The sequence below is a fragment of the Drosophila gunungcola genome (genome assembly GCF_025200985.1).
Source record: "Drosophila gunungcola strain Sukarami chromosome 3L unlocalized genomic scaffold, Dgunungcola_SK_2 000002F, whole genome shotgun sequence".
NCBI lineage: Eukaryota > Metazoa > Arthropoda > Insecta > Diptera > Drosophilidae > Drosophila > Drosophila gunungcola.
The window spans coordinates 2,752,331-2,779,957 of NW_026453178.1; the positions used below are offsets into that span (position 1 = coordinate 2,752,331).

The 27,627-nt window shown below is 40.6% G+C and overlaps 1 protein-coding gene across 13 annotated transcripts in view; it reads right to left on the reverse strand.

The window, feature by feature from the left end:
• The window catches only part of LOC128257972 (palmitoyltransferase app), a 62,152-nt gene that overhangs the window by 1,760 nt on the left and 32,765 nt on the right, over positions 1 to 27,627 (reverse strand). For 10 of the 13 annotated variants that reach the window (XM_052989316.1, XM_052989307.1, XM_052989312.1 and 7 more), the window contains 8 exons: positions 13,329 to 14,629; positions 8,739 to 8,899; positions 7,962 to 8,146; positions 6,213 to 6,324; positions 5,993 to 6,147; positions 5,358 to 5,479; positions 5,096 to 5,303; positions 935 to 4,787 (listed from right to left, as the gene is read on the reverse strand). In XM_052989316.1, coding sequence (XP_052845276.1) covers positions 3,639 to 4,787; positions 5,096 to 5,303; positions 5,358 to 5,479; positions 5,993 to 6,147; positions 6,213 to 6,324; positions 7,962 to 8,146; positions 8,739 to 8,899; positions 13,329 to 13,519 — 2,283 coding nt within the window. In that variant the 5' untranslated portion in view covers positions 13,520 to 14,629 and the 3' untranslated portion in view covers positions 935 to 3,638. Of the gene's footprint in view, positions 1 to 934; positions 4,788 to 5,095; positions 5,304 to 5,357; positions 5,480 to 5,992; positions 6,148 to 6,212; positions 6,325 to 7,961; positions 8,147 to 8,738; positions 8,900 to 13,328; positions 14,630 to 17,091; positions 17,242 to 27,627 lie in introns of those variants that run through there. The other 3 variants (XM_052989318.1, XM_052989319.1, XM_052989320.1) reach the window with 3 other exon arrangements.

Below are 27,627 nucleotides of genomic sequence, written 5' to 3' on the forward strand. Positions count from 1 at the left end.
GGGGAGAGGGCGTAACGAAAGAGCGTGATTAGTATATGGTATTTAATTCGCCTCTTTTGTATGCTTAATTAATGCATGTAAAATATTCAATTACTCATTACAACAAATTTGCCAACTAATTTAAAATTCGAATTTCAATTTGGAGCATTTTTATCTAGAGTGTGGTTTTATTGCTCTTTTGCTAGTGGTCGTTGATGGTTTGTTTTGATTCGGTTTGGTTTTAGCTGTGGGAAAATAAAACAATTTGAATATGCAAATAATCATAAACGCTGAAAAGGCGGCAAATTAAAATCGCAATTTAATTAAACGGGGTTTGTCACTTAAAACGAACAAATACACGTGTAATTGAATTCCCCCCTCCGGAGGAAATGGCTCAGAACTGGGTAAAAATTAAACATAATTCGAAACTCATCAGTTGATAAGCTCTTGAACCAATAATGAGAGTATGCGCAAATAAAGAGCGAATCTAGGCGCTAATTAATGCATAATGGGTTCAGTGGGTGAGTCGGTGCCAATTGAACAATTTAAAGCATGCTTTCAAAATGTTGTGAATACAATTAGTAGGTGTATACAACTGGAGCTTGCCAATAAATTATCGCTAAATACCATATTAAACTTTAATTTTTGGGCTGTGTTGATTGGGATGTTTTTTGTTGTGTGTGTTGTTTTGAGATGGTGGTGATTCCTTTAGGTCTATTTGATGGATAAGAATTGGCATGAGAAACTTAATAGAACACCAAACGAATATTATAGTTCAGCTATTTCGCGCTGGCAGGTGGTTAAGCAACAGGAAAATCAACTCAAACATATGGATACATGTATGCGGTGGTGTAGCTAATTTCAAACGAAACTCTAAAGCTTGGGTAAATTTTCAGTTTTCGGTTATTTTGGTACATACAACAATTAAATGTTTTTGCATTAGGAGAGAACTCACCCAATTAAGGCTTAAAATGCATTTTTACTCTAGTCTTAAGCGGCCCTCGACAACTTTCGCTCAATTGCAGTTTTTGTTTTGGTTTTTACGGTTTGGTTAGTTTCACAAAATAGTTACAGACACAAATTTGTAAGTATTGTTTGTTAGTTCCCAGAGTCAAGTTGAAAGATACAGAAAGAGTTTGACATTAGTGTGCGATAAATCAAGGATAAGGTTATAGCTTTTGGTGGTGGTGTGCGCGCTTTGCCAGTCAAAACCAAAATCAGGTAACCTAAATATATAATATAATGGAAAATGTAGAGGAGACGAAACGCGAACGGAAACTAAAAATCGGAAGCTTCAAGCCCAAGCCTCCAGTTCGTGTCTTTATGTGTGTTGGTGATTCGGGGGATATATAGTTTATATGGTTCCAATAATCGATCAGGATCGTGAGTAGGTCTCACGCTCTTCCTGAAAGTTTGCGATACGCTTTAACATCGGGATTAGTACTTATATGTAGTTATAGATCTGCATTACGATCCGCCAACATTTCATTCGGATCAATTTTAAACATAAGCTAGATACACTTTATTGCCCAACATTTAACCATACATATTGTGTATATATAAGTATATAAATTTACTTTTTCATCAGTTAACACTCGCTTTCACGCTGTGACTCAGCATGAAAATATATATATATATATATATATATATATAATATAAATAACTACCTACAACTTCAATTACCTCGCTAATGCGCATTACACTTGCAATTAATTATAAAAGGAACCCATAATATTGTTAATGCTCAAGATTTAAAGCCTTGGAGGCGGCATGTGAGCCAGAATTATTTGTTTAAGCTGGCTTATACACCTAATACGCTTTACGATTTTCACCTCCCCAAAGGTCCAGCAATATCCTGCCCGAGAAATGTTTTGTAACTATTACAACTAGGTATAAATATTATCAATTTTAATTTCAATTTTCATTATAATTTTCATTTCAATTTCAACGCATTGTTTCGGTTCTCTGTTTATTGCTAATTATTTGCAGCAGTCACTTGGCAATGTTCCAATATTCAAGATTAAGACATATTCGATATTTGATATTCAATCTGTTTTGCAACCATTTTTTTTTGTATTCGACTAGTAGTTTTAAAATGACTCTCTTAACACTGATACATAGTTTATCAAATTCTTATTGAATTCCATTTTTTTAGTTTACGTTTACATTTAATTTTAATTTTCATTGTAAAAATGAAAAAAGTCCTAACAAAATGTTGCTTCGATAAATGGCAGTTATATTGGCTCATTAAGTGTTTTGCTAATTTCCCATTTTCTAATTGCAAGTTAAAGTTTTCTTTCGTTTCTACGTTTTTTGGTTGAAACCTTCCAAATTATTCAAAAGTGTAACTTAAGGCCCAAGTGACTGCGATCATTTACAGGCCATTCAGCCGCGTGGGAATCTCACGAGGTTCCCAACAAAAATCAAAAACTTAAGCATTTTACTAGGCGAACAAAGTCAAACATGCTTGGGTTTGGGATGTTGGTTTACTGGTTTTATGGTTTTTTGGTATTCTGGTTAGTAGGTTTGCTTGGTTGGTTAGTTGGTGTCTTCACTATTGGAGGTGGCGGCGCTGGGACGTAGACCAAGGTGAATACATATACATGGGTGGCATTGCGGCCCCTGGCGTCGAAGCCCCTCTATTGCAATCGCATTTGCATCAGAGGAGATCCGACTCACCATAGCCTGGGAAGCAGGTGCTAAATAAACGCAAAAGTTTCTATGAACCAAGTTTTTTCGAGTGGGGGGTGAAAACACGGGGGGAAGTCTACTACAGCGGTTGGCAGGGCAAGGGATTCATACATTAAACACAAAATCATACAAGTTCGACTTCTACAAAGGGTGCACAAAAACACAAATTCGGAATTCGGGCTGCAAAAGGGTAGCAGTTATACAGTTGCAGCGCGTGGAAGCCAAGTGAGTCTCACAAAATGTGCCACAATCAGACTGTGATAGATTCCCTCAAAGTTAAAATCAAGGCTGCAAACTTTTAAATTTATTCGCTCCGTTGGCTCGAACATTCAGTTGGGGAAAATATTTACTTTGCAAATCAAAAGTAGTTCAAACTTGCTCTGCTTAAATGTTCACACAAAAATGTAAGCTGTTTTTAACCAACAAAAAAATAAATTCATTTTATATTTTAAAATTTTATTGTGTTAAAATTTGTGGGCTATAAAAGGGGTCTAATATTTAAGTTGCTATTTGTAATTTTTTACCTTGAAAAAATTGCAGTTCAAATATACAAAAACCCGAACCTTTTAAAGCGGTTCGGTTAAAAACAGTTTGCAGCCCTGTTTTAAATTCAAAAAAAACTACTCAAAAAAGGTTACAAAGCCTAGTTAAGCCCTTATACAATAGAACCTAAATGAAGTTTTAATTAAACCATATTCGGATAGCTGCCTACGAGAAGCCTCTAGTATATAATTGGGCAAATTCCGGAAACTGGACCCGATTTGGCCACCTTAGCAAAAGCGTGGAAGCATTAGGAATCGGGCTGACCGACGGAGCCCGGTCTTATGTACAGCGCTTAACAACCGATCGAGGAGGAGTAGTCGATGGACGACTAGGAGGCGGATCACCATCCCACCGAGCCGGACAACGGATCGGAACAACAGATGGGCCTCGCAGCAGGAGCAGGAGCAGCGGACTGCTGCTGCGTACTATGACGAGTCACTGCCCGCCGCATCCTCGATGATCGAGTTGAGATCGATGTTGAACGAGTACTCGTAGAGATTGGAGTAGCGGTCGCGCTCCTTCCACGGCGACCGGTGATTCATATAAAGATTTCGTTTACTAACACGAAAGATCTGGCTGTCCTTGATCGACTGATCGTCGTCGCAGGGTTCACCGCCACCGCCAAAGTCACATTCGCGGATTGTCAGTCGGTTGGTCGGCGACTTCAGTTCGAACATCACCTCCTGGTGTTTGTAGGGTTTCCTCATGGGCAGCGGCTGATAGCCGGCAATGTTAACCTTCTGCGAGTCCACCGACATTGTGGATTGGCGACGCATGCCACGCGCCGTCTTGGGAAACGGATAGTTCCTCATCAGATTGGAGTCGGTACTGCGCTGGGGCGAGTAGTACTTGTAGTCCGTGGGCGCCGGCGGCTGTGGCGCCGTGGTGTGTATGGTGGTCAGCGTACTATTGCTGGCCGAGATCCCTGCGCTGGCCTGCAGCTGCAGCGTCGACGGTCGTCGCGGTGCCAGCGGCGGTGGAGCCGTGGCTAGGGAAACGGACACCGAAGTGGGTGCCGTGGCGGTGGAGGAGGAGGAACCACCAGTACCTGTTCCGGTGCCCATTCCGGTTCCCGTACCGCTGGCGCCGGAGGCCACCGCCGCCGCCGCTGCTGCCACGCTGCCAATGGCGGTGGTCTGCTGGGCATGGACGTGGTGGTGCAGCAGCGGCAGCGGCGAGTGGCGGACGTCGTCGTACGACGGTGTCAGCGGCAGGTGCAGCGACCGCCTGAGGTTCAGCCGGTACGAGGAGGAGGTGGCCGGCGAGCGGAGGAGCGAGGGTGAGTTGGGTATGCCCTCCGGTTGCTGCAGCTCGGCGGAGGCCACCAGGTGCTGCTTGAGCTGCTTGTGCTTGTGCTTGCTGGCCTTGAACTGCTGCTGGGCACTGGCGGGCAGCAGGGTTTGCAGGGAGCAGCGCTGCTGGTGCTGCTTGCGGGACTTACCGTTCTGGACCAGGTCGTAGCTGGGCGGCGGATGATCGAAGCCGTTGGCGTTGGCGTTGCCATGGCCATGGCCATTCCCGTGGCTATTGATGGCACCTCCGTTGCCCTCCAGTGTCGAGGAGGAGGGATTGGACTGGTTGTTGTTGTTGTTGTTGGTCGTGGTGTGATTGTGTCGATTGTGGTGTATGATACGAGTAGTAGTAGTAGTTACCAAAAAAGAACATTGCATAGAACACAAAAAGAAAAAAAGTTGAAGTTGAATTACAGATCGTCAAAATGATGTGCACAAAAGTTCATCGTACAAGAGTTTTGAGTTGATATAAATATATAAAGGATCAAGCAAGCAGAGTGCCCAGACATTTAGATATTTTTAGAGATTTTGGTGGTGAAAGGGTGCGCTTGGGTGTGGCTCAATGTGGCCAGTGGGCTGGGCCCTCTTACCTCGTCGTAGAAGCGGGGCTTCAGCTCCGCCCCGCCAATGCTGATGCCGCCGCCGGCACCACCGATCCCACTCCCCCCGCCGCCCATGCCCATCATGGGCTGCGAGGTGGTGACCATGTGCGAGGCACTCAGCACATCGCTGAGTGCGTGCCGCGGACTCGATTGGTGCTGCATCTGCTGGATGAACTCGTCGGTTGCGACGCCGCGTCTGTCAATCAATTCATTAAACACACTTTGAGTTACTCTGCCGTTAGCGACTTACCTATCGATCAGCGAGGGCGTCATGGGTCCGCACAGGATGTGGCAACAGTTTAGGCAGATGTTGCCCCGCGAATAGGGATTTTGGGTGCGCGGACCTCCTTTCGAGGAGAAGGATCCCTTGAGCTGTGAAGGAGGGAATACATTTTATTCAAGAAATAACTTGCTAACTTGCTTAATTTTATTACAAGGCAATCAAAATCAATCAAAATAGACTGATTTTAAATTTGCAAGTATTTATTATTTCTAATCATTATTTTTATACACCGAATCATTAAGTCTGGCCTCTTTCGACTATTAACGATAGTGCCTGTGGTGTAAAAATAATAAATTTTAATACTCTTTCAAATGAATATTTATCTAGATTAATATGTTTTTCAAATCTCAATCAAAAGTAACGGAATTTAAATTTTAAAGTTTTTTATGGAGAATTAAATTATGGAATTTAAATCATTATTTTTATACACACGTATTTTAGACTTTAATCTCTTTGGACTATTAAAATAATCAGTTTATATTCCTATATAATTCTCCCCTAATGCTACAATTTCAGGATTTGTAGACAGGGGATTCATTGTTCTAAATAGTTTCATAAAATAATTGAAAGCGTTGACTTCTAAATTATTTAGCTATACTCACATCCTCGTTGGTTGTCTGATCGCTCGTCGTCAGATAGGTATGGAAGCCGGCCAGGCCGATCACCGACCATATCGAGAAGAAGCAAATGAACACTACAATCACAGTGAAGGGCGCCTTCTTGATTACTTTGAAGACCTCCAGCTCAGTTTTCATTACTGCCGGCGGTATAAACACACATATAAATTATCTAGTTTATGGTATGGCATTCCATGGTACTCACATAAAACTAAATGCGTCACAGAGCACGAGAATATAAATACAGCTAAAAATGCCAATGAGACTAGAAACAAATAAAAGAACCGATAATTCCGCTTGCCCACGCAGTTTCCCACCTGTAAAGAGAACGGTAACAGGGTTATAAAGACACAACCAAGCCAAAATTAAGTCGGTAACAAATCATTGTTTAAACCACTAACATAATAAGGTTAATTGCATTTTCACGAGATGTGTGGCATTACCAAAATTACGACCGAGAAATGCCTTAATTTTAAACCGCCACTTGCGAACTGCGAACCAAATCCCCAGAAGGCTCGAGTCGACCTTCAAGCCGTCAGATGCGATTGTGTCGGTACTTTCACTTCTCCGGGGGTTTAAATTACGCCCGAGCCCAAGTAAGTGAAAAGGGGCGATGGCAAAGGCATCACAGCAACACTAACTGGAGGAGATTTGATTTCCAACAGACAGAGAAGTATACCCTTCAAAAACGCGGTTTCATCTTAGGACATTATCCGCAAAAAAAGTTAATCATTTAAGTTATAAATCTATTTATAAAACAACAAAAAAAAGACAACAACTAAAGTCAATCATTTACAGAAATGTTCTAGATTTGTAAGAAATGTTTAAAGATTTTTTTCTTAAATATAAGTTCTTATTAAATAATGTAACAATGGGTGTTTAAATGTTCTAGGCCATTATCCGCACAAAAAAAGCCTACAGCTTAAGTATGTTATATCTTAAAGATATTTAAGAAATATTTATAAATTTGTTTTTTTTTTAAATTAACAATAGATCGATTTTTATTTACTATATAAATAGGTCATAGAAATGGCAGAAGTTTCCTGGGTAGAAAGAAATTGAAAGCTCATCAAAGTGTAAATATTTAATGGCTCAACTGACCTTCCTCAAGTTAAATGGTTTGCAGGTCAATATAAATTGATTGTGAATTGTGCAAGCTAAAATCAAGGTGAAACCAATTTTCAAACTAAAAGACAATGGAAATCAATATTGTCGTGGGATATGAAACATAAAGACAAAGCAATCAATTAGAAAGTAAAAAAATAATCGTTTGAGAGGGGTAGAATTCCATTGATATATATAACAATCAATCAATTAGATTATATTAATAATTTAAAGGCTGTGGTTTATTTGAAAGGACCTTTTATACCCACTTCCGCCCTGCTACACCCCAAAAAAAAACACAACCATTACGAATGGTTGAGTGTGGCTACTCAAGTTAGTGTGTGTGTGGATGGGTTTGTGCCAGTGCGGTTTGTTTGCTTGGTCCTGTGTCCAAACACACTCAGAGCCACATCTTGTTGCATCAGCGCGTCGCTGGCGGGGTTAAAAAAAAGAAAAAAAATAGAAAAAAAAAACCGGCAAAGGATTTTGGAGGGAGTGCGCTTTTTTTATGTTCGCTCCAGCTTGAAACGTGACGTGCGCTGTGCTGAAATTATTTTTACTAAAAAATTAGCAACCTCAGCGGTTGCCGCTGGATTTGGGTTAAAGTCAGAGACGACGAGAGGCTGTTGGTTTTGTGGCCCACTTTTCGCCAGCGCCTCTAATGCGGCGCTTGGCTCAATGTCACTTGGTTCTGGTTCTGGTTCTTTTGGGACAGGGGGGAGTGATTAAAATTGCGCCAACGCTAACGAGGTGCTGCCGGGTGTCCTTGTCAAGAACCCACTCTTGGTGACTAACTACTACTACTACTACTACTACTACTACTACCTCTAGCAATAACACTACCACTCACCCAGGGACAGTGGTGATCGAAGCGGTCCACGCAATTGTCGCACAGGCTGCAATGCGATGCCCTCGGCGGCCGGAAGATCTTGCAGGTGAAGCAGTACTTCAGCTTGACCGTCTGGCCCTTGACCAGGACCTCCTTGGTCCTGGGCGGCGGTCGATATGTGGGGCTGTTCAACGAGTTTGGCACCTCTGTTTTGGTTATGCGATTCAGGATATCCACACAGGATTTATCCCAGAAAGGCGCAAAGGAAATGCAGCAGCAGGAGCAGCGGCATCAGCATCATCGACAGGAGAAAATTGTTGACATGGAGGGGAAAGAGCAAAAGTTTTCTCATTTTAAATATTTTATACAAAAGCAACAACAACAGCAACTCATTAGTGCAAAGTCAACGCAGCTTTCGCCTTTGATGATGATTTTAATACGGAAAAAAATTCTTATTTTTCCCCATTTTTTGCGAGCGCGTTTTATTTTTTCATTTTATGTCATGCCACGCTCATTACTTTTTACGTTACGTGCTCCTCCCCCCTCCCCTCACTCACATACAAACTTAATGAAGTGAAAACAAATATATATACGCAAGTGTCTCTGTATGTCTTTGAGTGGGGCGAGTGTTTGGCAGGGGGCGTGGCTGGAGCTGAAGGAAAAGGATATTCAGGCAACAGGCAGCCATCGACCTTGGCCACGTTTCCTTTTGGATGGACGCAAGGACTTCGACTGTGCCTGCGATTGCGACTACGGCTGCGATTGCTATTGCGACAACGGGGCGGATGAGTAACGTACCAATTTGCTTTTCGATATAGGCGGCCTCATCGTTGGAGGCTCGCGGTATGACGCCCGGATCCGTGAAGGTTGTGCGCAGCAAGGAGCTCATCGTGAAAAAGTAGAGGACCGCTCCCACAATCGGAATGGCCGGATTGATGCTGTCCGCCAGAAAAGGACAGCTGAAAAAAGCAAACGGAGAAATATATCATTAATCTGATGATGTTTTCTGTCATTTGAGTTATGGCCACATCGTGATTTTGCTTTGATTGTTTCAGTAAAAGCCCCAAGTTTATTGGGGCTTGTCAATAAATTAAGATAAATTGAAGGTTTTTTAGTTATTATTTTAATAAACTAGGCATATGTTGATAAAGCATGACAACTTAACAAAAAAATCAATTATATAACACCGAAATAATGGATAATGGAGTTATGCTTATGCAGAGCTTGGTGTACCAAAATACTTATACCTTTGTTGAATTCTTAGGTCAAATCCAAATTTAACTTGCAACTTGCGACGTTAATTTGTTAAAATGTAATTTACAAATTTGTTATTTCTTCTCTTTTTTGAACCTTTTACCCTAATAAGATACTTGATTTTTACCTTTCCCAAATACTTGTTTTCGCAAATATATTGTACCCTACATAGGTGCTTATGTGATTCAAATTTGTGTTGAATACTGGCATATTCTTAACTACTAGCCATAACTCTTTGAAGCTTATAAGTTCATAAATGTTTTTCTTACAGTTAAAAATACTTTTTCAAACTTAAAGCAGATTTACTAAAATCTGTAAAAGTAAGAAAATTATGTACTTAACTCTTGCAGTGTTGATTAATCCGCTATGATTGGACGAACGTGAGCGTCATTCAAAGACTACTGAACGTAAAATCCAATGTAAGCTACGATTATGTCCTTTTTGGAAAGCACCCATTGAAATTTGATTCCTTAAATCTGCCGCTTGCCATGCATCCTGCATGCACTGCATCAAAACGTCCAAATGCAGGCAGCGGTTGCCACTGGTTTCACTACTGCAGCCCTTCGTGGGCGACGAGTAAGTCCTGCCCTGCTCAAAAATGCATGCAAATGTCCCCGGTGATTTGGCAATGCCCCAAATGTGGGAACCCGAACAAATATGCCCCCGAAATGGGGGACTGGGGAGTCATGAACGCGGACCGAAATGCCATGGGGGATAGATGAGCTGGGGGTATAGGACAATGCTCCGCCCGGCATTGTTACTTAATGCCCGATGCGTGCCAGCGATTTGTGAATAGCAAAAGTCGCCGCATCCACCAGCACCAACTTTCACTCGCTATCAACTCACAAAGGACCCGAGTGCTCAGTGACAATTATGTGTGACAAGTCCCAGATGTACCAGGGTGTAGGCTTCATTTCGGGGACAGGACGCCAGTCAGCAGAACCGACCGAAAATAGTTAAATACATTTGTCATGACAACGCCGATTCCCCCTCTGGCCTGCCGTAGTAAAGCTTAAATAGGAATGCATTCAAAAAATGCTTTTCTCGCATTCAGCTTGCAAATCGCTGACAATGCCATAGAAAATAGAAAATGGGAAATACGAAGAAGAGCCCCTTCTGCATTTTGTGCTACCTTTTAGCGATTTGCATTGCCGGAGAGCGTCGAACGAAACACAATTTGAGTTTGCCCACACATCCCCAGGCTGCCTACATACAGAAAAAAAAACATATATTCTTGGGTAAATCTACCAATTATACTCGTGAAACTTTGGCACAGTTATACTCTAGTTTCGTCACCTAATTTTATTAAAAACGAATTTGCATGTTGTCACCTAACAAAATTTAAAGCTTTTCGAACCCTTCTCGCTTTCCGTAAATTGAATCATTTCAAGTGTTCTTCCAGTCTTATTTCGTGTTTGATTCCCTTGTTTTTGATTCAGAAAATAATAGCTTATTAAATAATTTAAAACATTTTAAAGTTGATTGCTTAAGAAAAATTTATTTTAAATTATATATTAGTTTTATACCTAGTTAGTCCTAATGCCTCCTTAAGTAACGCTGTACCAAATATTTTTGCAACTTGAATATCTTTCAAATGGCAACCATTATTCAAATTAAAATCAAATTGAACATACTGCTCAAAATTTTGTTAGCCAAGGGGTTCTATAGTAATAATCCTAAATAAACTGTGAAAAGGATAAGAGGTTTATTATATGGAAGAATTACCAACTTCCTTAAATGATAGTTATATAAACAAAATTTATTTTTTAAGTAACTGAGGGTAGAACATTATAGATTTATCTCTCTGTTATTAAAAATTCGGATTTTTACCGAAACCTTTTTTTTATGTGTGCATAGGGACGACGTGTGCGAATATTTGCAGGAATAACTATGCGAGCACTCAAAGGCATTGCGGATATTGTAATGCCCATCCATACTGGGGCGCCTTCCACTCGACTGTGCGCTAATGTAAAGCAAGCAATGAAAATAAAATCGCGCTGTAGCCGCTTTTCAGCAGCGAATAAATTTGGATCCCGCAAGAGGAGCCAGATGTAGGTACATGGTTCCTAGGCATGGGAATTTCAATTTCTTTGTGGAAATACCACCTCCGCACAAGCTATTCCTTTCTATGTTGCTCAAATGATTTCGTGCAGAAAATGTTGAGCATAATTTTGTCTAATCGCGCTGTCAGTGGTAAATGGGATGCAGCTTTTACGTTGTGTTTCATTTATATTTGCACTACGTGACGTATGCGTTATTTTGGGCAGTCTCCGGAAAACGAGGACGGAAACGCTCACGTGCAACTAAATTGAATCTAGTTAAACGTTTGTGGGTTTTTGGGTTTTCCATATGCGCACGCCTCTTGGATATTTATTTTGTCTCAATACCGGCAAAAAGCAATTTATTGGACGTTGGTGTTATTATTGAAGCAACGTGATAGTAACGACTGCACTGTTCGGCGAAATTCTTTATTTTCCTTTGTACTTTGTGCTGTCCCAAATAAGAAAATCTTTTTTCTTGTATTTCTTCTTATATTCAGCAGAGTTTCCAATTGAAAGAGCTGCACTTTTTGTTTGCTACTATAATCTTCTTTCAGAAATATATGCAAAGTCAGTTGACTACTTATCAGCGCAAAGAAGGAAGGCTTTTGTTCACCATGTTCACTTTCTACTAAGTGAGTTGTTAAAACGTAGCATATTCTTTGGGGCAATAATTACATAGGGGTAATTAAAAAAAGCTTAGGAAATAGAGCATGCAGAGGTCGGAATAGCCGTATTTAAAAAGTACATTAATAATTGAAAAGCATTAATTTTCCACCATTAAACTCCATCACCAAAGCTTAATAGCGGAAAAGTTTAACAGGAAATGTAAATGTGTCCCGGATGAACGAGATTGAAATGGAAATTCTGTTTAAAACTAAACCCAAGGGTGGGGACACTCTTCTGTGGTTCGCCTGTGGCCTGAATTAGCCTGAACATATTTGAATGCCGCACAACCATTGGACGGATTGACAAATCAAAAGCTGAAACTATTTGTCCACCCCCTTCGCAATCCACACGGATACCCGTAATTCAACGGATTCCACAGGGACAGAGACATCAAGCTGAAAAAGTAGCAGCAGCAGCGGCAGTAGCAACTTGGATCCCGATGTCCTTTGCCAGGCCAAGCATAACGCATACGCCACGTTGCACAGCAATAATTACATGCCATTGGATACGGAGACGGACGGCAGACGATGATGGTCGGGAACAGAAGCCGGATGAGGGGCCCGTTGAAACCGATGAAACCGGAGCCAGAGACCAAAGTCAGAGACCATTAATGTGGGCGTAATTGGAAATCAAGCATGATCCGGGGGAAGAAGAGTTGGGGGTCGGGAATCGGGGATCCGGAGCTCCGGAAGGGTTACTGGGCAATGCTTAATTAGCAACGTATACATTTTGCACACAATGCAACTAAAGGGAGGGCAGCTTCACCCAGACACTCAATCCGTCACACGGAAAAAAAAGTGTCTTTATAAACAGAGCACAAATAAACTTAATATCTCAAATCTTTTATTATAACATTATTAAAATATTCTAAATAGAATGTTGACTGCATTTAAGTAAAAAGAAAAAATAAAACCACTCTGAGTAATCGTTATGTATCTTTTTTTTGGATAATTAAAATATCTCTGATAATGTATAGAAAACTTTGCAATTTCAAATTACCCTCTGGATCTGACTTATTGATATATATAAATCAAAGCAAATGTTAAATAAATTAAGTTGTTAAAGCACTTCGTTTTCTTAAACATAGAATTAATATGTTGATTAATATAAAAGATTTAAATAAATTTAAAATTAAATTGAGGTTATCAATAAATGTAAATAGTTTTTTACCTTTTCCTTGATTTAAAAAAGACCGACCTACATTTTTTGTACATCTAAGAATGTTTATCTGATTCCTAAAAATTATATCAATAATTTTCTTTAGCTTCCTAATTCTAAAATCTATTTTTGACTATCAAAGAAAAAAAGTATGGATAACACTTTTAACATTGGTTAATTGAACAGAATAAAAATAAATGTGTTATAACTCTAAATTTTTCCGTGTGCACAGACAAATGGTTGAAATGAGCACGGGGCGTATACTCACTCGAAGGCAAAGAAGAGCGCACTGGTGCCGGTAATCAGGATGCACGTCAAGTAGAAGACGCCTGTGTGCGGTGCGGACATTAGCAATCCATCGCAGTAGAATTTATTGCGTCCGGCAAACAGTTCCCATTTGCGTGTGACGCGCTGGTTTGGTGCCATGTTACTGCAACAACAGCAGCACAGCAGATTCATTGGGGCGGTCCTGGAGAAATGGGTTTTAAGCTGGTCTGCGATTCCTGTTCCTGTTCCTGTGCCGGAGCCTGATTCTGATTTTGATACTTTGCTGACAACAGTTGCTGACTGTGACAGCGACGCCTTTGCGTTTGCCTTTCCTGCTGGTGATGGTGATGATGTGGGTTGGGTTTTGGTTTGGTTTGGTTGGGTCGCGTTGGATCCTGGGGAATATGGTGGGCTATGCTCTGCCGCCGACAGTTCACCCGGCTGCAGTTGACGAAATTATGCTGTTTTGCTGGGGTTCCGACTTCGCCTCCCTTCTCCTCACCTCCTGTCACAGCGACGTGTTCATGTGTGGCTGTTGCAATGCCTGCGGCACGCAAAACCGACGACTTTCACAAGATGCCCCTTGCTGCTGCAGCTCCAAAGAATTTCATGCACACTACAGGCGGCTCGGCTGCTTGAAATAATCGCTTAAATTGTTCGCTCTGTTTTTTGGACTAATATTTCACTCAGTCGGTTGTTGTTTGAATGCGAAATGTTCAGGTGAATTTAATCAAAATTAATGTCTTGCTCTGCTAATTCTGCTGCTCCTGCTGTTCCTGCTGCCACTTCTACTATCCCGTGCTGTTGCAAAAGCAATTTCGTCCACTTTGTTGCGTTGTCCACGGTCCGCGGCATCAGCCACATTGCGTTTCAATTTCCTCCGTTTTATTGCAGCGCACACTTTCGGGCCTCACACCCACGCCCACGCCCACACCCTCGCCCACGTCCCGGCTTTAATTAAAGCAGGACGCCTGTCATTTCCCTGCAGCCGCCTTCTTTGCAACGTGCCACGCCCCTCCGCCGGACTGAGTGGGTGGGGGGAGAAGGGTGTAGAATTTGGACCACGTTCCGTGCACACTACTATACTGCAATTATTTGCTCGCCTTTGTTGATCCTGAATTCTGGATCCTTTCGGTGGCCCGTCCGTGTCCTTTATGATTCAATTATTCGCTATTCGCTGGTGGCGCCACCAACAGTAGTTAAAATTGGCGTTGGCGTCGAATTGGTTTGGCTGGCTTTTGGGTCTGCGTTTGGGTTCGGGTTCCAGTTTAGTCGCGACGAGCTGAGTTCGAGTGGGCCGTCCTGAAAAGGAAAAGAAGAAAGAGGGAAACTTGTGAAAGGAGTGAGCAACTGTGGAATTGCAAGCAAATATAATCATTAAGTTATTTTGATTAAGAACTTTTTGAGCTTTTTGCAAATGAAATTGAGTTTATTTTCACTTATTAACGGATATAAAAACTAAAAATTATTTGATAAATTGATTCAAATAAGGTTTTTTAGTTGAATTATATATTTAACCATAAATAATATTTATATAGGTAATCCTGCATATTACTAGACCACATTTTTACCAACTTTAAAATCATTTCTGCTATTAAAAGCATTTTGCATGCTCCTATTATTAGAAAGCTCATAAAATTTCAAATTCACGCCCACCATAAATGCAAATAGGTTTTAATATATGCCATGGCATAAACCGACTAAGGGATTAAGAAGGCATAGATTATTTACAGCTGAAATGCGCTTATTCGCGGCTTTATGCGAGACGACTGTCGACTAATTGGCGCTAATCAAGTTAAGCATACGCACTGTATACCGCCCTCACGACAGGAAGTAGTCAGTCCCCTTCTACTGTGCTGCACGTTGCAACATGGTTCCAGAACCGAGCCCGTTATCTAAGGCAAACAGGCGCGTTGGATGGCAATAAACCAGGACAAACACAAACTCACAGTCGCAGGTCCCGGAACCCCGAAACGAGTGAGCGGCGTTTGCATTCGCAATTTGCGTTAATTGGGCACACGCCGCCCATTTAAAGGGACTACTCTCGCAGATGTTGCGGAGGTCGGCTGGCTTTCTCAGGCGGGGAAAATGTTTATGCAAATTGTGTTGCAATTATAGCGCCAACGACTGCTCTAATATACACTGGCTGCGATTATTCGCATGCATTTCGCTTGCCATGGAATGGGTGGGCTCCAATTAACATTAACAACAACAGCTGATGACATGCGCCAAGAAGTGCCAATTAAAGGCACACAAGCGTTTCGCCGTGCTACGAGCTGTTCAATAAACTCATAAATTGCCTGAAATGACGCAAAGTGCCAGCAACAATGACAACACTAGCGGCAGGGTCTCTGGCAAAACAATAACCATAAAGTAGCGAAGGCAAAAACAACAGAAGAGCCAAGGCTTGAAGTGTGCCACTCAGCGCAAATATGTAAATAAATGGCCACTTACGGCAAATTCAATAGAGGGTGTGGGGCTGTGTAAGAGTGAAAGTGAACGAGTGCGGCCTAGTCTTTGGCAATTATAGTATATATTTATCAATGTGCTGGCAACAAAACAAAGCAAAGCATGTGTTGGTATAAATAAAATGCAGTGCCTAACGTAGATTCTATCACTATAAATACATTACTGTTCGCACATTCCTTGTTCATGCTGTCGATTTCATGAATTCTATGTATATGCTGTCGATTTCATGAAGTCTATATTTGGGAAAGCATGCAGGGAAATTTCATTGGCCAAAATTTTGAACGCGCTGATTTTAAATGTTTATATTAGCAGAAAATATGTTGTATTATTAAAATTTTTTTTTGGAATCATCCTATTTGAAATTATTTAAGTATTTCGTAATAATATTTACGATAAATTTACCAAAAAAAAACATTCCTAAGACAAACATTCCTTACCAAGTTAATGAATTAAAGATGAACTATTACTACGCAATCAGCGAAATATTTAAAGTAAATAGTTTCGTAGGCTCACAAAATTAAAAAAAAATACTTTTGCCAAATAGGAATTTAATTAACACGACCGTACCAACACTTATTTAACTGAGTTGAATGAGCGAGCGAGAGAGTGAACATGAAATACCTAACCGACACTTGGCATTGTAATTGTAGGCTGCGGTTGCGTATACGTATTTTGTAATACATCAAGCACTTGAACACCAGTGCTCTTAACGCTGCCCCTCTTCTTACCCCTCAAACGAGGCCACAACTGCCACTATCACGCCCACACCACCCACTTCAGTCCATTCACCCACACTCTCACTATCGTTACTCATACGCATGCATGGCGAGCACACTTAGCATTCAAAAGGGGAGGAAGGGGCGTGGCAAGTGCTCCGGCAGCCATGCGTGCATGGTGTTGCTACACCGAAAACAAAACTGTTATCTTAATTAAGTAATTGTTTGTAATTAAAAATACTAAACATATCTTCCAAAGCTAATGAATACTTTTTGATATTCAATTTTTTATGTTTTCTTAATTAATATAAGCCTTTAACCTTTAATTTTTTTCGGTGTGTGCTCAAGTTGAGCCCTGGCTAGCCCGCCATGGAAGTCGGCTCGGTTCGGTTTAACTCGACTGGGATCACTCATTTACGCATAAGCCTCGCTTGCATTCGCACTCGCCCACTCGTTCAGCAAACAAACAAACAAACCAGCAGTCACACTCTCAAAGTTTGAGTGCCGGACTGCATATGAATAGTGAGTGTGTGGAAAGATCTTGTATATGTTTGTCGATGGTTGGTTACTTTGGCTTACTTCAAAAGATGTCGATGTGTCCAGATTATTGAGATGGAAGTCCTTGTGTGCAAAATAATATCGTAAGAAATATGGTGTCCTATTGGAACTCAGAGTTTAACAAACTTTTAATGAAATGTTTTACCCTGCCTATTAGAATCCAAATTCAGATAAGTTTAAGTTCATACAAACGTATAAAATTGGAATAAAACTAATTCAAATGACAGCATGGTGTTTTAAATTAACTTAACTTCATTATTGACTTAAATAAACATTTAAGAGCCAAATTAAAAAACCAATAAAGTAGATGCTTGTTTACAACTTAATTGACCCGTAAACATTTCAATTAAACATAATGTCACAACCATGAATTCCGCCTTATATTCCAAATATTTTCGATTTTTAAAGAGCGGACAGAAAACTAATAACAATCGGAATACTCGAAAAAACATTCTACCAACCCTTTGAAAAGTCAATATAATTTAATGTTTTAAAACAGTCGCCCAACTAATAGACCGCATATATGGCTCTTTAGAGCAATGGGGTAAACTCAAACACATTCTCGGCGCTGCCGTTACAGCTACACGAACATTTCCTCAAACATCCGACATGGCGTCCATTTCCGTTATGGCAACAAAGCGGGAACACATGTGTGTGTGGGGCTCGGTGCTGTGTGTTTGCCTTAGCGTTTCCCCTTAGTCTCTGTCGGTGTAATTTTTGCCGTCACATTTACAGTCGCCGACGCCGCCGAGGCCGTCAAGTCGCCGTTTTTGTGACAGTCAAACCAAAAGTCGCCATCAACGATTGCTCCACGATTCTCCTCCATTTTATTGCAATCACTCAGAGAAACTCCTGATTACACAGACATATATCCTTAAAAAATAATTATTGTTTGAACATATATATAAGCTTACATAATATAAGTTTACAAACCGAATGAAATTATTTTAATCAAACTTAGCTTGTAATTTTGTTTGTACCTTTTTTAAAAATCCTCCATAGAATCACTTAGATAAAAAATCTTAAAATAGTTCAGATTTATATATATAATCTTTTATAAAATTCTTCGAATTCAACTTCGAAAAAAGTCTACAAAGTTAATAAAAGTAATTTAAGCATAATTGTTTAATTAAATCAATATAAATTCTGTTAAACATGTTTATAAAAGTTATGGCAAACTCTGAAACTGTAAATCCATTTTGTATAGTAAACGATTGTTTTTTAAATAGTTAATGATACACTTTTCGTTTTCCTAACTGTTTGTTAATCGTAAATTTTTTAAAATTATTGCAATATTTTTGTTGAGTGCACTCAGAGGAACCAACATTCGAACCGAACAAACTATCGTCAACCATTGTCATCGAAATGTGAGTTTTATACGTTGCTTGTGTCGGTAACTGTTGTTAATCTTTGCTCATTGTTTTGGTTTAATTTATAAATTCCTGTCCATTTGGCAGATGCCAACTTTTGTTTTTCTATTTGCCATCCGCTGGTGCTTTTGTGTACTTTGTATGCTTTCATTTTGTTGTTTGGTTTCCCTCTCTGATTCTGATTCTGTTTCAGTTTCTATTTTCATTCTTTTTCTATTTCCATTTCTATTTCTATTTTTGTTCCAGGTTGAGCTCGGTTTTGGTTTGTTTTCGTAAGGTTAGTTTTTGCAGAAACTGTTCAACTGTTCCCTGCTGATGAACTGACTCAGCATTTGTTTTTTATTTGTGGAAAGTCGACTTAGATGCGGCGCCCACCGGCCACTGCAGCGGGTAGAATTAATTCTCGTTTGCTTTGCCATTTGCCATGTTTGCACAGATGCAGCAGTCTATGGACGATAATAATTTGCACAGTTTGAACTAAACCACCAACCTACCCCACCCAGTATGACAATTATTTTGACATTCACTTGTATGTGTTGGTAAAAGTTATTGAAGCAGTGAGAAATATTATAATTGCTTTCGTAAAAATTTGTTTCCTGACATTTTTTAATTGCTCCAGATTTGCTTTTTTTTATGTAACTCAAATTTTAAACATTAGAGTGTCATGATTTATTTATGATTCTTTTCAAAGCTAGAAAGTTTATTTAGTTTACAATTTGTTGTTGGTTATCACAAGAGAATATTGATCCTAAAATAAAAAAAAATATACTCTATTCATATAAAAATAATGGGAGGGCGCGATTACAGATAACAGATTCTTTATGACTACACCAACAATAAGGAAACAAGGCAGTCCCGATGAGGAAAACATATTTGCCACCCGCATTCAATTCGCCGTAAACGCCCCACAGAAACTGCTTATGATGTATAAATGAGAAACAGTTGCCCGATAAGAAAACGGACCCCAAAACGATTTATATTATGTACAAATGTTTATTTTGCCCTGGCCCTTTCCTTGCGTTATCTTTGTCTATTCCACGCCCATCGCGCACGATTCACAGGATTTTCTTTTTAGGGGGATTATTATTGCTTATTCGAAGCATTTATTTATCTTCGATTTCGCTTCGCATCGATGTGAAAAGTTCTGGTTATTGCCTCGCTCATGCTCGACTGCCCCTGCTACTGGTTTTGGGGGAATAAAGTGGCCAAATCCCGTGGGCTACTTTCTGTGGCAAATTTGAATTATGATCCAATTGAAATTCAATTTACAAATTCAATGAATTGCCAATGTCGCAGACATGCACACATTGGGGAAATAATGATGGGCGAGACTCGTCATTATTGTTCATGGCACAAATTCGCTGTATAATCGAGAACCTTGCTTTTACATGCAAACAACACATGGCCCGTAAAAGTGATGCTACGGAAAATTGCAAAAATCAAAATTGCAACACAGACACAACTGCCAGTATATTGGCCTCTCTTTTACCCTGCCACGTTCTATCTCTGTCGTTGTGTGACACAAATTGAGTAGGACACGAAAAACTGCCAAACATTTCAATAAAGTTGCGCAGCGGCATCGTCGACAGCGCGATCCATAAGATTGCCAAACGCAGATTGTTTAGAAATTTAGTTTTATGAGCGCCACGGATGCACTCACTCACACAGGCGCGCTGCACATACTAAGGACTAAGGACTCGGAGACACGGACACAGGGACACACGGACACGGAGTGACAGGAACATCTGTCCGACGGAATGCGCCACCAGCTGTGACCAACCAGGCGCTATTTGTCAAGAGTTCCCCATACAAGTCGGGGCGATTGTTCGCCTGGCTGCTAGTTTGCTAGTTGGCCAATGCCGGATTGTTGGATTGCCGGATTGTCGGATTGTCGTACTGCCGGATTGTCGGATTTGCTACTGGCCAGCCTGGTCCACACACACACAAAGCCCTGCCATTGCGGAGCATGTGCAGCGGACATCGGTGTCTTTTGTCCGGCAACTTGTTGTTGACAGCTTTTGTTTTGCCGCTTCAACATCAGCAACATCTGCATTTGCAAGTGGAATGCCGAAAGTCACATGGCATATATTTAAAAAATAACATCTTGTCAACGTTTAGGGGCAGGTGGCAAATGGAATTAAACCGATAAAACTCGGATTAGAGGGAGAGCAGAAAATTAGAATATTATTTCATTGTGTTTATATCAAAAGGAACAATTTTCTCGTTTTTTTGACTCTTGAAGTTTCAAGTTCCTTGGGAGAACAGTTAACATTCCAACTAAAAATCAAATTCAACTGTAGCTCGTGTAAAATCTTGACTGTAAATAATTTTCAAATATTCTCATTACGATTTGTTCCACAATACCCACCGGTGTAAGCAAGTGCTTTCCCAGTCATGTTGACTCCCCAGCTGAAGGCCACAAAACAATAACTCACTGGAATGGCAGAAAATTAGACTTGCTTATGAGGCAGCTTAAAATAAACGAGCTCCCGATTTGTGCTGGCCATTTGCTTGATTAAGCCCGTGAGCGGAGAGCTGGCTGGCTAGATCCTGCCTGATCCGAGCCACTTTCCACTGCCATTTGCTGTCTTGGCATGATTTATGACCCAGTCAGTCAGCCGGCGAGTCAGAGTCAGGGTTCCAAAGGCAAAAGGGTAGCAGGGCAGAAGCCAATGGCGTACGCAGCTAATTTGCCTAAACGGACAGTGGGCTAACCTTTGGCCCCAGGTTGTGCCCCGGAAAATCCTCCCAAGCTGCGGGATTCGCGTTTCGGGTTCCCTCTTTTTTTTTTTTGGCAACAAAGGCAGCTCAGTGGCAAGTGAAAGCCACTCACGTTTAACCAATTTTGACACGCGCCGCACTCACTCACACGCGTTCGCTCCCAAAAACACAGACAGACACACATTTGCAGCAACATAAACAAACAGCAGCAGCCCGCTAAAATTGCTCAAATGTGCGCATCAAACAACTCGCACAGCACACTCACACACTCGCATACACAAAAACACACTTAGGGGGCGGAAGGGGGCGTGGCATGGCGTTGTATGGCGTGAACAGACAAAAAGGGCAACTCTTGAAGGGAGCTCCATTTGTTACGATGCCACTGTTGCTGGCGCGGCTTTTATTGTTGTTGCCGCGTTTTTTGCTCGAAATTTGCGCAATAAAATTGTATAACAAAGTGGCTACACTCAAAAATCTATTGTTTTGCTACATTTTTGGGGCTTTCGACTATGCTACACTCTCTCTGGTATAGATTCTAACTAGTCCTTAGTAAGTATTTTAATTACATTGACCACATGACGTATACATAACATTTTAAATGTTTGATAAATTTCAAAAGGATTAATTGAGACTTTTTGCAAAATTACGCATGCGTGGACTTACAAAGTAGACTTTAAATAGATTTTTAATTCAGTTATTAATTCATTAATTTATTTTCATCTAAGTTTAATGCATGCCATATTATTTTAAAATCGGACAAAAACTCAAACTTTTTAAAACACATGTCGTATACTTAACATGTCATAATTAGCTGAAAATAGCACTCCAAAGGGTATTGTAAACTTCCCCTTTGCATGCGCCACGTTTATTTGTTTCTATGAATTTATAAACATAAGTGTATGCGTAATTACATTTTGCAAAAATGTTGAGCTTACCCAGCACAAAAAAAGGGTGTACGTTTGGAAATGAAGGGAAAAACGAATTTTCATGACGCTGGGATTTTTCTTTTTTTGCACGACGAGTCAAAGGCGAAAACCGGGGAAATGAAAAAAAAAGAGTAATCGTCGCCCTCGTCTCCTTGTTGTTTGTTATTGTTGTTATTGTGGGCTTCATTTCCTTTGTGCGGGCTGGTTTTAAAGAAGTGAAGCAGCGGGGCGGATTCGGGAGAAACCACTTCGTTAAACTCATGAAAATCACTTAGCGGCAGCATGCACGTAAAAACCCGGGAAAAACCGAGGAACACAAGAGACGCGGAGAAAAACGCCTTTCGGAGCGCCTTAGCGCCCATTTTCCCTTTGACTGACGCTGATGCGAAAGCCAAAAAGGTGCTTCAACCGCCGACAGCTGGCAGAGCTTAAACAGCAAATTGATTTAGCGCGTACAAGCGGAAGCAGCTGTGCCCCGGATGAATCAGTTGGGTTATGCTGGTTGGAGAAGTACCCCGCTCGCTGATTTACAAGAATCCGCAAACAAAAAAAAAAGGAGAGTGTAGGTGGGGAAAAACGAATCAGAAGGCACGCTAAAAAAGTAGTATTCAAATAAGCAAGTCATTACATTTTGTTTATATCTCTGGTGCCAATTTTTAGGCTACTATATTGATTTACCCGACATTGACAGCAAACCTTTATAATTTAGATACTAAAATGTTATCCTTCAATAACTAACCGAACGTAATACATTTTTAAGCGTTAAAGTTCTCCAATCGAATCCTAAATTTAATTTTTTAAAACTCAATGTTTTTGAAGGATTAATAGGTGGTCTTAATTGAAGTCTGAAAATTACATTAGCCTTCAAGTTATGACATTTTTTTCTAGCTTACCCTAAATATAGCTTTAACTTATTTTATGACTTGATTTAAGACAGCAATTTAGATTTGATAAAGCTTTACGGGCTTAAATTAATCTAGTGTGATTTACAATTTTTCTCTCTGCAGGTTTTTTTTTACAAAAAAAAAAACAAAGTGCGGGGAAGGTGTAGCCGCTTGTAGAACAAGCCAGGGCAATGAAATGAGATTAATGCAAAACCGCGTTCACAGACGAAGTAAAAAAGAGCAGGGCAGAGTAAAAAAGCGGAGGCAGGGAGCACACGGTAAATACGACTCCAATGCTTTCCGCTGCATGGAGGAGGTGGAAAATCAGGGGGGGACCCAAAGAGCAGGAGGATTTTGCAGAGGTGGGATGGGACAAAAGCAGAAGCTGGGCGGCGGCGACACTCAGTCAAACAAACAGAGAGCGCCGCTTGGAGAGGCGACTCACTGGCATGGAAAATGCAATTTATTATGCAAAATGAAAAACAGACGGCGAGGGGAGTGCGGCGGAATCATAGCGACAGAGATCATGGAGACATTGCTATAGACGGAGAGACAGACAAACAGACAGACAACCGAACACACTCGAGGAAGGCAAACAAAGCGCGTTATTATAGTGCCAACAATAACAGCAACTGGCGGATATAAACATAATTCAATTTTTATTTAATTTCGCACAACAAACACAATAAATTCAGCACGACTGCATTGGCGGACGGGGTGAAATCTCTGGGAAAACCACCCACTTACCCCTTTTTTTATGCTTGGACTGGGGCCAAACGCGTCGCGTTGCATACTTTCAGGCGTCAAGTCGACTCGAGGCAATCGGGGAAAATCGCGGGCTACTACTGAGTGGAAAATCTATGGAACAACCGATAGTGTCGGAGACCGTCCTCCCAACAGTTTCCCACGGTGGCCACAAACTGTTGACTCATTTGTGTGGGGACAGTTGGACGGCATGACCGATGTGGGCATGTGGGAGTGACCAAAAGTGATGTGGGCAAAGTGCAAAGAGAAGATTCCCATAGCTCTTTGAGCTTTTGGCCACTAAAGAAAAAACACTCACACGCATTGTGTGGTTTTAGGCACTGAGTGCTGCTGAGTATGGATGGATGGCGGATGGTCGTGACCCAAACTGGACCTTTTTGGCAATTTTGTGGTGTAATACATGACATCTTGGCCACTGGCCGATTGACGATTGACAGTGGATTGAAAGTGAATGGAACGACACATGAAAAGTTGGTCTTTGGCCTTTACGAACTTGTGTTTGTTCAGTGTCAAGGAGATTTTAACTTACTCGCAATTATATGAAGCTTATGCCAAATGGAAGTGTGTCACATATCTTTTCACCAAAAATAACATTTACCCTACTCTAATTTATTTTAATATAAAAGAAATATTGATCTAATAAACAAATATTAGCATTCCTTTTTTAAACAAACAATAAAATAATTGCATCTCTATGTGACTAGCGCGTTAACTAAAGTTACAAACTTGTTGCTTTGCGATGTCATTTTATAATTAAATACAAATACAGTTGTGTTCAATTAATGTTAAGGAATTCATAAAAAATGTAATAGAAATAAAACTCAAATGAAGAAGATTAGGAATAAATAAAAATTAAAGCGTAAAAATCACCAATGGGTATGGGACATTAAGGCTTTGTTTCACATAAGGCAAGTTGGCTTAAGCCAATTAAATGGTCTTACAGCTCTTCCATCGAAAGCCATTAAGTCATTAGATTAATACATTTCAACAAAATGGGATGGCCGTAAAAAGGACGGTCGAAAGGCCGAAAAGCCCTCGCTAATTGCCAAACCCAAATCAAGAGCCGGAGCAAGCCCTTTGGGGTCGCCAAAATGGTATAAAATATTTACACGTCAAGTGCCACGGGGCTAAGGCGAAATGCTTGAAAAACATGCGATGGAACGGAACCCAATGGTGGCTAAAATTGTTTATTTTTAGCACGTTTATAAGGCCATCAGAAAAGGTTAAGTCAGCGAGAGCCATGAATATGAGGGGAATTTCGTTGCCGTTGTTGGATTAGGTCACATTTTGCATAATTAATTCGGGGATCCCTTTAGCGACGAAAAGGAAGCGAGCAAAAACCAAACTGAACCCAAAATTGAAGCCACATCGCTTAGGAAAGAGTTCAAAGGGCTATGCAAAGCTATTTATGCGTAAACACGCGCCTTTGACACAGAAATTTGTTAGCGCCGAATGTCAACATTGCAAATTCGGCCAAAGTTAAATATTTGCCATTGGTCCGACCGCTGCAATCCTTTCTGACCACAGGCACACTCGCGTCCTCTCACACACACTCTACGTCTAAATAAATTGCTGTCATTTTGAAAATTTCCCCAAGGTGGCATGTTTAAAATGCTGCGTGACCATTCGTGTGGGAAAGGGTTAAGTTGGGTCACAGTAATGCCAATTTGACCTATTACGGGACGACTTCGTTGTTTTCAAATATTTGCAATTGATTGGCTAATAAAAACAAAAGGTTAATTACAAATCAAACTACGTTTTAAAGTCTTGTTAACCGAATCTGTATTAATAATTATTTTATTTAAAATTGAAATCCAAATATTTTAAATGGCAAGATAAGTGAAATTTAAAAGAACACGGTTTTGACTCTCAAATAATAGTAAGGCCCGGCTAAATAAAGTTAAGTTATTTAAAGTTAATGCATTTTTATACATATTAAAAAATAGCCAAGGTAAAGGTTTAGTTGGACAGTTTAGAATTGCGGGGATATAGCCAATTTTAGCAGTTTTATTCAGTGGCATCACTGCTGAACTGGGTTCATGTGTGTTGACTTAAGCTTAAAATCAAACCATTTGTCAGGGGCAGAAGGCAGCAAAGGCAGCAAGTTCCAGACAAGACAGCGTTGCATGTTTTACACATTTACCCATACTATCGCACTCGCACACACACAGTGTCACCCAGGGGGATTGTCACCAGTGTGTGTGTGACGCATGGATGCAATTTGGTTGGATGGCCTCTCGGCTAGGCTGCTGCACTTTAACCGCAACATACGAGTGCAATATTTCAGGCATGATTTCTTATACGGCGTACGGTGATCCACTGGTCCTATCAACCTCACACCACCCACAAGCTCCTGCTTTTCTACGAATTTACTGAAAAAAATGTAAGCTATGCATTATCATTTAGACAAGATAATTTACAGAAAACTTGCTTATTTTAATTAAAAGACCTTTTTTATTAAACTACCCCCATTTCTGGAAATTTTTGAAATCACTTACACTTTCTAGCAAAGCAAAAAATATAAATTTGAAACTTACAAACAATAATTTAAAACATTGTTAAAACGTACCTTAAAAAAGGATTTAAGTTGCAAGAGATTTTAAGAACATAGCTGAGTACTTAAAATATTATATTACTTATTGATTACATGACGACTTTAAATGCTCAAGATTAGCGTGGAGTTCCTGATAATTTAAATAATTAGTATGCTATGTGTCAGACCTAAGAGAAGGATTCCATGTTTAATAGTCCAATTTGGTTAATTTTTTTTTCGGTGTGCTCCACATTGACCCTCAAACGCTGGGAGGCTCTGTAGCTGCAGCTGCAGCTGCATCAGCAGCTGAAAGGCTGAGGCTGTAAGGCTGAAAGGCTGACTGCCTGCATGGCCGCCCTTCGTTGCCACGGCTCTGGGTCAAAGCGAAAGTGGCACATTTTGGGTGAAATTTTGTGGAGCTATCTAGGTTACTGTGACAGTGTCGTTGTCGAGCTGCCGTTGCCTCAGCCTCCTGTTGTTGTTGTTATTGTTATTTGTGTTGTTGTTATTGTTTTTTGTGTTGTTGTTTTTCCCTGCTGCTGCAGAATATGGCCTACACATATAAATATTTTTATACATACATACATACATACATACATACGGCACAGAGGCAGACCCAAATAAACATTTCAGGTCGTCGGACGACTCACGTGCTTCGAGTTCTGAACTTGTGCGCCATTTTTATTGCCGCGCTGCCTGCACCATTGTTCCAGCTATCACTTTCGCACAGACTCATTCCCTCTCTTTCCGTTTTTGTTTTCACTTTTTGTTGATGTTTTTACTTTCACAAGATTCTCTGCTCTTTCAGCCAGTTTTCAGTTCCTGGCTATCTGCTGTGCTTCTGCTTTTACCCCTTTTATCCACACACACCTTGCAGGACTTCGGCGCTTTTTGTTTATCTGAGGACTTAAACTTAAGCTCTTTGTTGTGGGGGAAAAACTTTAAGATAAACTTGCCAACTTCTTAAACCAATTAATTGCAATTTCATTCGTAATTAATTTGAGCTGCACAACGTGTTGTAAAGTTTGTTAAATCCAAGTGCTTTGCTCTGTGGTTTCGTCGGACAAAGCCTGTTTTTCGAGCGCCCACGGGCAAATTCCAGCTTATCCATTCGGATAAGCCAAATTGGGTTCACTGAAGCTGCAAAGGAGGCAAGTCAACTAATGGTTTTCGTAAGCAAAACGAGTTCGATTTCGCTCCATGACCCACTTCGCAAACTTCGACCCCGACATCCCACACACACAACGCCAGTGTAATTGCCAATCGAATTTCCTCTAATTTGCCATCAATTTGCTAGTTACGGAATTTTCTGCACTCCTTTTATCGTTCGGCAACCCATTAAAAAGCGAAACTCGAAA